At 45.4% G+C, this 11,614-nt stretch overlaps 1 protein-coding gene across 1 annotated transcript in view; it reads left to right on the forward strand.

Moving 5' to 3' along the window:
- Positions 1–8,030, forward strand: part of WDR45B (WD repeat domain 45B) — a 12,671-nt gene extending 4,641 nt beyond the window's left edge. The window contains exons 5-10 of the mRNA XM_009326463.1: positions 302–396; positions 2,191–2,381; positions 4,395–4,480; positions 5,351–5,452; positions 6,013–6,134; positions 6,432–8,030. Of these exons, the coding sequence (XP_009324738.1) occupies positions 302–396; positions 2,191–2,381; positions 4,395–4,480; positions 5,351–5,452; positions 6,013–6,134; positions 6,432–6,538 (703 nt within the window). The 3' untranslated portion in view covers positions 6,539–8,030. The remainder of the gene's footprint in view (positions 1–301; positions 397–2,190; positions 2,382–4,394; positions 4,481–5,350; positions 5,453–6,012; positions 6,135–6,431) is intronic.
- Positions 8,031–11,614: the final 3,584 nt, after the last annotated feature.

Genomic DNA, 11,614 nt, shown 5'->3' on the forward strand with positions numbered 1-11,614 from the left:
AAATGTTCTCATGTGGCTACTGCTGACTTTTTCTAGGTATGGAGGAGTATGAAGGGAATTCAAGCAGATCTTTAGAGCAAGAGCATCTTATTAGCAGCTGGAGCCTGTGTATGTGTGGGCAGAGGGGTTCTGCTGTCACAGCTTTGGATAAAAGTGCTTTGCAGGCTCATAGTTGCATGTTTTTTTGCAAGGCTATAAGTCTGTTGTGGGGAGGAAAAAGAATATAGCCATTAAATCACTCTGAGTATCTATGTCCCTGTTTTACCCACCCCAAGTCATAGGAACTTCTTGTTTGTTTCAGAATTGTGGTAGTCTTGGACTCGATGATTAAAGTTTTCACATTCACACACAATCCCCACCAGTTGCACGTCTTTGAAACCTGCTACAACCCTAAAGGTTAGTTGTATATGTGGGCTGGGGAATGGAAGCAAGTTTATTCTGTTCTTGACATGCTATTTATCTTTAGCTGCCTGAATCAGTTTCATTTAGTAAGTCATTAAACGGTTTCTTACTGCGCTGTAGTCATGCCCTTTGGAGATGCTTTTGTGTTTATAAAATGGTTATTAAAATTTATTAATACTTGGCACAGAAAAGCTTTTTCATGTAGTCCTGCTACATTATAGATTTGATTTCTAGAAGAGCTATATGTGTTCTTCTGTAAAGAACCTGTAAACTGGATGTATTTTGTGCTGAAAGCTTAATTGTAAACACAAACTCTATTAAAAGTACATCACTCCTCTTTTCTAATAGAGCTAGAACTGTCTAGCAAACTTCTCTATAGAGTCAAAAAGAGCCTAATTAGCAAACTGATATTGTTTGTTTTAAATAGCAAAGTATAGCTTTGGCTTTTGTTGAAACGAGCAGAAGGTATCCTGAACCAAGCTGAGCATTAGTGCCACGGGCTAAGTCCTGTCTAGTGCAGTGATGCCAGCTCTAGGCTCCAGGCAGGCGTGGGGAGGGATAGGGCTCGGGTTTGACTTAGGGCAACAGTTTTGTTGCAGTAGGTTTTATCGAAAAAAGGAGGTACTGTACTGGAGAGCCTTGAGAGGGAAGAGGTCAGCGTACTCCCACATCAGCTGCACGCTTAAGACTAGCTGTGTACATGAAGGTCTAAAACTGGAGGGATGTAATGGCAACTGTGAATGTCTGTCTCCGAGCACAACGGTGCCCTGCCATGAAGATGGTCACGGTCCCAAAGCACATGGCCTGCACGGGGAGGTTGAGGAGTTGGGCTTGTTGACTCATGCAAAAAGGAGACACTGAAGGGCTATCAGCAGCTGGTGGCTTACAGCTACTTGAAGGACAGTTACAGAAACGATGGAGCCAAACTCTTCTTGATAGTGCCAGACAGTAGAACAGGGGGTGTCGGCCATGGTTGATACCTTGGGAGGATCAAGCTTGGACGTCAGGAAGATGTTTTCTCCACCAGGAGGTTACGTAGGTTTGGAGTCCCCATCTTCGGAGGCTTTCAAGCCTGCTAGAAGCAAACACGGAATTGCTGGCTGCGCTCAGGGCAGCACAGCCTAAACGCAGATTCGGCACGCCGACTTACAGGCTGGTGGGCGTAAGGTGGAAGATGCAGTAGAAGTATGTTGTTCCTCGTGATACCCACCCATTGCTCTGCTAGCTGTGGACCGAGCTTGCAGGAATTTACTTGGTCTCAGCAGAACACCTGGGAGTGATGTGATTTACCTTAAATGGCCTGCAAAAAGTTATGAAGAAAAAAAAAGTGCAAGTACCATAAGAACCAAGTTCAAACATGAATTAATAATCATCAGCTTTACTGACAGAGGAGAAACTAAAATATCACCTATTATAAACTCTTACCCTTTTCGAGCTGCTAAGGAGACTCTTTTTTTTTTTTTTTTTTTTTTTTAAATAGCTTTGCTGTAACAGACTGATGGAGCAGATCTCTGAAAACATCCAGATTTTGGATAACCGCAACTAGATTACTTTGAAATAAAGTGATGAGAGCAAGTTAAAATTATGCTACTCCCCTACTTCTCTATGCTCTGCACTTATGGACGGATCATGTTTTGGGATACCGCAGTAGCCATTAAAATGAAATTCTGATTTACTATGTGTATGTTTGTTCTGAAATTACCGATATTTTAGAAACCTATGTTTGAAAACTTTACTAGGTTATTATGGGAACTACACAGTTATTCTCTCTTTTGTTTTGTCTTTTAGGTCTCTGTGTCCTTTGTCCAAATAGTAATAATTCTCTTCTTGCATTTCCTGGAACACATACTGGGCACGTACAGATAGTGGATCTTGCTAATACAGAAAAGCCTCCTGTCGACATACAGGCTCATGAAGGAGTCTTGAGCTGTATAGCTTTAAACCTGCAGGGAACAAGAATTGCAACAGCATCAGAAAAAGTAAGAATAATATCCTTCTACCTCTGACTTACTGTGCATCCCAGTGTAGTAACGCCTTCTAAAATAGGAAGTCACATCCTTTCATAGGGAAGACACAGACATAACTAACTGGAAAATTTGTCATTGAAACACACATTCTCAGTCCTTCTTTACCTTTACTGCTCCTTCAGGCCGTCCAAACAGCAATCCAAACGCAGCGCCTGAGGTAGCGCTTACATTTTAGCTGACCGTAGTAGTGACTCTTCAGCAACGTCTGAATGAGAGCTGGCCCAAGCAGTTCACGTGTTTCATGTGTTCTTCAATAAATACTATTGATTTTTAAAAATAAAGGGGGAGGGGGGGAGCTTATTTGCATTCTTCCACCTTTATTAGTTTCTGCTTAAATTCATTTTAAAACCACTGGCTAAAGAAATACTTGCAAATAGGTCTGTCACACTGGAGGACGTCGTTCTGCTCTGGCTTACCTCCTGTTCCAGACCAGGAGGGAGGTGCACTGCCTCCGTCTTTCTCATACACACGCTGCAGATGTTTTCATACAGAGTGCACATGATAAAATGATTCTTGGAATATTTACCAAATTGTGCACGGTCCTATGTTACATAGGGCTAAAGAACACAACACGCTGACAAACACCTGAAGTTGCTGCATGGTACAGATCCCTTTGGGCTGGGCTGATGCAGAGGGATGTAGAAAGAATGCAAAGCTAGTCACAGACCTGCCTTCTGCATGGGAACTTCACTGAAGTCCACACGTGAGCCTCATCTCCCGAAGGGTGATGGGTTCCAAAGTGTCCAAAGGAATACAAGGTAGAGGTAGCCATCTGCCTGAGGCAAGCCGAGTACTCGCTACCTTCTTCCGCCGAACTGAAATGAGTTTCTCGAGGACAAGCTAAATTAATCCAACGTGTCTCTGTTCAGAGTAGTTTCTACTGCACAGCCAATAGCTCAGAAAGCTTAAAAAAGAAAATGCAGCCATAGTCTCTCTTAACTAAGGTTAGTTACTGTACGTCTTCTAAACAAAGCTCTTAAAACTGCCAACTCCATTGCTAAATAGAACGACAATCTGCTGAATCTGTATTACGACATTCCATTTTTCTGCATAGAGAAAAAGTTCAAACAGCATTTTCAAACTGAAATAGGAGTATGGGCAAACTGCCGTATGGAGCATAGTGTAAGCAAACATCTCAGGCTTGTGTCTTAAATGAAAACTAAGCTGATATTTACCTGAATGTTTCTCCGGTGGGCTCTATTCTTCACTGTTGTGCGACTGGAGAGATGCATTTGTTGACCCGGGTGTATAACCTGAGTCGTAGGTGACAATGTATACCCGCTCTTCATCAGGTGAAAGTACTGCTGAATTGTTGATCGCTTTATTTGGGATACACTGACTTGTTTTACATCTCTGGTGTCAAGCCTGGTTTACTCTAAATGAAGTACGGTTTTCTAATGCAGTACTCTCTAACCTGACTCATCTATGGGGTCTCTCAGATTTGGATCAATACAGATAACGAGCATGTGATAGGTAACTAATTCTTCTAGATTACTTCAACGGAACTAATTGTAAGGCAAGACCATCCACAGGCTGATGATACTTCAGTGGAAAAAAACCTGCACAGTAGCAGTTGAAATAGAGGCCTGACTATGGGGAGCAAGAAAGAAATGACTCGCAGAACCTGGGCACAGAAGGCTGTGCACAAGTCTCCTCTAATGTTTGCAAACTAATGCCAGGGCTGCACTAGTGCTTTAGAACGTAACTTGGATGAAACTTAGTTGAGTAGCTAAGTAACAAGACTATACCAAAGCGTTGTAACACTGTGGTGATGGTGTGGGAGGGGGGGAATCAATATTCTTCCCAAAAATTACCATTGAGAGGTTCTCTTGAATTTACAGAGATGAAAAACCCAGTGGTGTATGTAGGGGCATGCTGGTTAGATAGCCAGAATTTTAGGATGCAGTCACAGATGGAAGGAGTCTCTTCTGTCTTTCGTAACATAACGCTCGATTCCTTTTCAAGGGGACCCTCATAAGAATATTTGATACTTCATCAGGGCATTTAATCCAGGAGCTACGACGAGGATCACAGGCAGCCAATATATACTGGTATGTTTAACTGCTTCTGCTTTGTCTTCTTGTGGGTAGTGTTGTGTTGCAGCAGCCTGGTAAACGGCACCCGAGTCATCTTCAAAATGCAAAGCAGAGTTACACTGCCACAGGCACAAGGCAGAACTCTCCTGGCAGTCAGAGGTCCCAGGGCTGCACCGGGCCTGTGATTCTTCCTCTCAGCTCGGTGCTGGTGAGGAGAGAGCAGTAGCTGGCAGCTGTGTGAAGCCCAGCACAGGTTACAGGGGTTGGGACAAAAACGTGTGCATCGATAGGCCCGCTTCTCTGCATAGAGAGGTAGCTGGGGGGATGCTTCGACTTCACATTCAACTATGGGGAATGCAATGACGCAGTCTAACGCTTCCCCGAGGGACTAGGATGAGCACCCGGGGTGAGCGGAGGTTTATTACAGCGCAGTGCCGCTCCGCATGCGAGAGCCCGAGGCAGAAGTTTGACTCTAATTCACTGCTGGAAGCGCTCTCCCAGGAGCGGGGGAACTTGCCGCCTTCTACTTAGCAGCACTCTGGGGTAGGAGCGTGGCACGCTTTATCTAATATGGGCCTGCTCCTCAGGGCAGAGGTCGCCCAGTTTCTTCCAGCCAAAGCGGCAAAATGGCCCACACTGATCGGGTCCGTGTCAGGGCAGTCTGCTGCGTGGCAGGTCCTGATAAACCAGGCCCTCTCTTCACTCGCTGCCAAAGGTGCTGTTCATCCTGTCAGCAAAGCAGTGCTGAATTGGAGGAGTCCCAGCTCCTCCGGGAGAGGAGCTGTTAACACCTTGCCTGCCAGGCTGGCAGCTGCAGACGTGCGTACGCCAGAAGCTGCGCTTATGTTCCGGTAGGCATACTGCAACTGTCTGTATTCTCTACAGCATTAACTTCAATCAGGATGCTTCCCTAATCTGCGTATCCAGTGACCACGGCACAGTACACATTTTTGCTGCAGAAGACCCTAAACGAAATAAGCAGTCAAGGTAGGGTTTGAGCCATTCTGAAGCCTTTAGGGGGGGCTGGCAGGGGCCTTTACCTTTTAACAGAGTTTAAAACACTGGTCTCGTCAAGCAGTAGCGAATACCTACGGCTATTGGAGATGGCAAGATTAATTGCTGTGCTTGAGTGAAGTTGCAGATTTAGGACGATACAGCAACTGCCAGGTTTCCGCTGTCCTTTGCAGAGCTTGTAGCATTCCAGCAGACGGCTAGGGTGGTTTTTTTAGTGGCTATCTCTTAGCATGAACATACTTCGTGGACACTTCACATAAAGCAACCTCTACTAAAAAAAATCAATCCTTTTGGCGGTTTTTGCAGTCACTTAAAAACATAAAGCCAGAAAGGTAGCTGTAGGGTCCCCCCCCTTCCCTAGAAGGGGAATCGTACATATTACCTGATACTTAGTAGAAGAAAATAAAGAGCCCATCAAAAATAGCAGTTAGTGTGAACCCTGCGACTTGTTCAAACATGCTAGCAGTTCTCATCAACTCTAGTCAACACCTCACTAAGTTGTTGTGCTTTCTTTTTTTCCCTCTCTCTTTCAGTTTGGCCTCTGCTGGCTTTCTCCCCAAATACTTCAGTTCCAAATGGAGTTTTTCCAAATTTCAGGTTCCCTCAGGCTCTCCGTGCATTTGTGCCTTTGGAACAGAGCCAAACGCTGTCATAGGTAAGTACCGGAGGCTTCCCCAGCTTCTGGCTGGAGAACCAGGCTTTGAGCTGCCCTGGCTTTGAGCCGGAGGGAATGCTCAGATGAGACAAGGGTCAATGCTCAGCACCGCAAGGGAGCAAGGTCAGACAGTGCCCAGGGAGGGCGCAGTGGTGGGCTGATGGGCACCGACTGACCTCAGGTTCCCCCAGAGCACCTCTCTGTCGTATTAGCTTGAAAGGTCAGTGTAGGCCGTAGCTGCAGGAACAGAACGGTACCTGTGGAACAGCTGAACTTACGTGTGTGTTTTCGTTTCAGCAATATGCGCAGACGGCAGCTACTACAAGTTCTTATTCAACCAAAAAGGGGAATGCTCAAGGGATGTCTATGCTCAGTTTCTAGAAATGACGGACGACAAGCTTTGACTGAGCGGAGGGAGTGCACGGGGCAAAGTACTGCCTTGGCTATTCCACATCTTTGGGAGGACAGTACATGAATGTCCAATACTGATCGAGAAGTTTAGCAGACCTCACTGAGAAGCCTGGCCCAACATGATCAGAACAAGCTCTGAAGTAGTGGACTACTTATGTTTATTCTCATTTCTGCAAGTATTCATCATTAAAATCTCTTTGGGTTACTGTCATCAACTCAAGTTTTCAAGATGTGGCTTTCAACAAGCTTGTGCCTATTGGGTTTCTCTTAATCTAAACTGTGAAATGACTTTAGATTAAACACGAGTGCCTGCCACACTGAAGGAGCTGCAGGGGGCTGTACAAATGTACAATCAGCCTTAGAAAAAGGGATGTGAAAACAGGAGATTTTAGGCATCGCTTTGCTTCCACTGACTGGCTGGGAGTAGGGGGAATACTATGGATCATGCTCAAATAAAACTCCACCAGCTGGGCTAGGAGCGAGAGTGCTGCCTTCCCCCTCCCCTGAGCACATCTAAATGTAACAGAGGAGAAGAGATGACAAGCGTGTTGCCATGGATGGCTGTAGCTTGAACATGCTTGTCCTCTGACCTGGTGTGTGGGGTTGGGCGGGGGTAGTCCTGCGGCCACAGACTGCTGCTCCCGTACGCGTACCGGTGGTGGTTGAGGGATCAGCACTAATTGTCAAAGGTGCCAAACTGTACGTAGTAGCTGAAGGCACACTGAGGCACCGGCTGACCCAACTGACCTCTCCGTGGTGCGTGCAGCAAGCAGCCAGGGCACTCGGGCACACGGAGCTCCTGCATTTGTAGAGGCGATTCCTTCTGTAACGGAACGGCCATTCCAGGTTTAAAAACCACCCTCGGTACTGGTGTGACAGCTGTACTGACCGCTGCTGAAAGTGCCGCGCTTCAGCCGGAGGACAGGACGGGCCACTTGCACATCCAGCACGATAAACGCACCAGGTGGCATGAAGTATGCTTCTCTGCAATGGCTTAAAACTCACAAACTTCTCTTCTTTTTTTTTTTCTATTTGAGATGTTGCATACTAAATACTGTTGGCCTAGGGACAGTTAGGTTAGACTAAACCGACTGACTTGTAAATTCTTTCCCTCAGTTGTTACATGGCAATTAATATTTACTGCTGAACTAAGGCACAAGATACTAAACTAGAACCTGAAATGGACATCAGCGCTCTCCATTCACAGCACTAAATACCGGGGGGAGGGAAGTCTTGCTCTTCTGAAGTTTAATTTCACAGACGCTTCAAATCTGACATGCCAGTTCACTCTAAGATTGTTTAGCTGCAAACTCGCTAAATTTAACAAGTTTCTTTTAGCGTCACATTAACATACTAAGGACTAACTTCTACGCAGATTTTGATGTCAAGGTTGCATGTTGCTTTTATGTGTATTTAATCACAAAGTTGTTTTGCACACTTATTTGTAAGATGTTATTTCTTTTAAATAAAAGTGACTAATTTTGCCGTATTCACTGATGATCACAGCCAAAGTTCCTATTGCCGTAGGTTTGGGGGAATAAACACGTGACTGAGGAAATAGCAGTAGTTGTTGAAGGACAGAAATTGAATCATGCTGCCTGCGCCATGTAAGCACAGGCCAGGAAGTTGCCGAATTACCGCCTGGGACACGGACGGTGGAATTTATACCAGAACAGGCCCAGCTTCCACTGCAAACCCGTTCTTGTTCAGCGCCGTTTCCCCCACCATTCGCCACGGCTGCCGTTCTGAAGCTTCGTACCCTCTAACAGCCGTACTGAGTAGAACGACCGACTGGAAACTGCCACCTCCCCGGAGAAGTACGTGCGCAGGAAAGCATTAGAAACCATGCTCCAAGGATGATGTAAAACCTCTCTCTCTGGTGCAGGTGTAAGCTGCTTACGGTCCAGTCAGCCGTGCTCACTTTAGAGAGCCAGGAAACTACTTTAACTAACATACTGAGTCTTCTGCATGGTGCTTCGAAGGTTTTACATACTTTAGATCTGCTGAAGCACCAGCCCCCTGTCCTCCCATTAAAGTTATCCTGTAGTTGACCGGAGAGACTACGAGCATATTTCTTGGTTGATTAAAACTCTGCCAAACTTGTGAAACTTCCCCTAAACATCTGTTCTCGTGCGACAGCAAGAATGAAGATCACACTAACTGCACCCACAGACACCAGCGCTGTACTAACGATGGAATCCCTTAATACATACCTAGATGTATTTAATCTCAAATCCCTTCTTCTTGTACTACTTGCCAGTCCTTACCCTTTAAGTGCACAGGCTATTTTACAGGGATCGGAAATGAGGTAAAAGAATAAGTCTTCCCACCTGCTGTTGGCCCCAGGTTGCTCTGCCAGTACTTCATGACATCACTTTCTGCTGTACTGCATCATGTGGATAATTTTAACCAAAATTTGCTTTAAGTGGGAGAGCGGATAAGCACACCTCTATGATCAAATGAGGCTAGTCACTTTTTGGGAAAATAAACAGTACTTTAAGTATTTGACAGAGCAGGTATCCACCACATTGATTTACTGCTGCTGCTGCACGGCTGCAGTGTCCAGGTACACACGGTGAAGCTCAGAACTAAGGCAGCCGCACACTGGCTGCCTTGCGGCGTGCAGCAGTAATACTCACCCATGTGCTGGCCCTGCACAGAGAGCCAGTCTTCCTGGGCAGGACGTTAGGGAACCGCTTTCCTCAGCGAGGGGCACGCCCTTACCAGAAGGGCAAGTTTTGGAAGACCGGAATAAGCAGCCGGTTGCCTTTTGAACATACCCCTGCTCTGCATGAGGCTGCAGAGTAAAAGGGGGGCAAGGCAAGCTGTCGGAAGGCTACTTCGTGTGACAGAAGATTAAACACATTTTTAAAAGTCAAGTTGTTAGCTTAAGGCGAGTATTATAGACCGGAGGCCCCAGAGCATTTACTCCTTTAAGTACAGTCGTCTTAGCTAGAAACGCGTGGCTTTGGGAGACAGCCCCACTCCGCAGAGAGCCCCGCTGACCGGACGGGAAACAGGCCAGCGGTGCAGACTGTGTTCAGCTGTGAGGAAATGGCAGAGTTTGCACAGTAAGTCCAAAATACAACTGTTCCTGAAAAACAATGTACTTCCACCAGCATCAGCTATTGAAGTATACGGATTGTTAATTTCTTTTGTATTTAAAAATAACCAAATGCCTTCTCTCCCCCTATTTTGCTGTCTCTTTCCGCAGCACCCGTGTCACAGTTCAAAATCCTGAAAGGAAAACTGAAAGATTAGCCAGTGCAATAAATTCAATGGTAATTCCAGGTGTTTGCCAGCAGGCAGCAGGAGCCACAGAACACGAGTATTTCTTTCAGAACATTTAGGTATTCACATTAAAGTAGAAAATAAAAGATTAATCGGTAAAGTTAGAAAATGCAAGACACAAGACTAGTTCTTACACCCGTAGGTCGAAAGGACTGCGGCAGACGCTGCTGACCTACATACAGAGGCTACAGAATAACGTGTGCTTCAGAGAGACAGGCTTGTTTCGGAGTCACACGCTAGTGAATCTACCTCTTCCTTATTAGGCCACTTCAATGCCCCCGTTTTACTGCGTTTTTTTTCCCCCTTCTTCCCCAAAGGTTGTATTTGTTTGAACAAGCCGATGACTCTGGTCTGGTCTGTGAGAGATCCTGTGGAATTTCACACAATAGTCCATGCTTTTTGTTAAAGGAAGATGTCGTGCTCTTTCAGCTTCAAATATTCCAGCCCTTTACAGTAGTTTCATAGCCCTCCTTCAATTTCTCCCCAAGCCTGCCTGGAACATGGACGTGAAAACCAAACCCAGCATTCTAAGAAGTTTTTCTAGTACTTTAGACAAAAGCATTTCCCCAACTCTGATGAGAAAAAGAACATAACTGATGCACAAAAAAGAGGATCAGAAACCAAACCAACATTAATGAAAATTATTCCAGACAGTGCACAGCTCATTAAACTTACTTAAAAAAAATAATAATAATCTGTTAGTACGGCAGTCTGCTAAATCAATACATTTGCAGCCAATGTTTTTTTAAAGTCAAATCACTGAACTAAGGCAAATCCCTGGCTACGTACCTGAAATCAGCCCCAAATGCTAAAGCTGCTTCTAGAAGAATGAGACTCTCCGATAGAAAAAGTAATTCCTAATTCAAAGTCTGGCTTGATTAACAGTTAGGAAAGAAAACAAGTAGAAGCAGAAGCAGGAGTAAAGCTTGTTTGCATCTGCCAGATCAAGAAGAACCTGATGGCTGAAAGCAACCCGTGCACTTACTAACTTCAGACATTCCCTTGATCAATTAATTTTGTCAGACACAATGTAGGATTCTTAGGAAGAACATTAAACTATACAGTTGAGACACACGTACAGAAAGGGGTCAATCAGGTTAGTAGAAAGCAGCACTCAATTGAGTGTAAATGAGAGATATATAAAATATGTATTTTTAGATATCACACATACGTACATATATATAAAATCACAACTATATAAAGTCACATGCTATATAAAAATCACAACTCAACCTGTATTAATCATAGAATCGTTCAGGTTGGGAAGGAGCTTTAAGATCATCGAGTCCACCCGTTAACCTCACGCTGCCAAGTCCACCACTAAACCATGTCCCCAAGCGCCGCGTCTACACATCTTTTAAACACCTCCAGGGATGGTGACTCCACCGCTTCCCTGGGCAGCCTCTTCCAATGTTTAACCACTCTTCCAGTAAAGACATTTTTCCTCACATCCAATCTAAACCTCCCCTGGCGCAACTTGAGGCCATTTCCTCTCGTCCTATCGCTTGTTACTTGGGAGAAGAGACCGACCCCCACCTCACTACAACCTCCTTTCAGGTAGTTGTAGAGAGCGATGAGGTCTCCCCTCAGCCTCCTTTTCTCCAGGCTAAACAACCCCAGTTCCCTCAGCCGCTCCTCATCAGACTTGTGCTCCAGACCCCTCACCAGCCTCGTTGCCCTTCTCTGCACATGCTCCAACATCTCAACATCCTTCTTGTAGTGAGGGGCCCAAAACTGAACACAGTATTCGAGGTGCGGCCTCACCAGTGCCGAGTACA

Source organism: Pygoscelis adeliae, unplaced genomic scaffold, assembly GCF_000699105.1.
Source record: "Pygoscelis adeliae isolate BGI_AS28 unplaced genomic scaffold, ASM69910v1 Scaffold61, whole genome shotgun sequence".
Lineage (NCBI taxonomy): Eukaryota > Metazoa > Chordata > Aves > Sphenisciformes > Spheniscidae > Pygoscelis > Pygoscelis adeliae.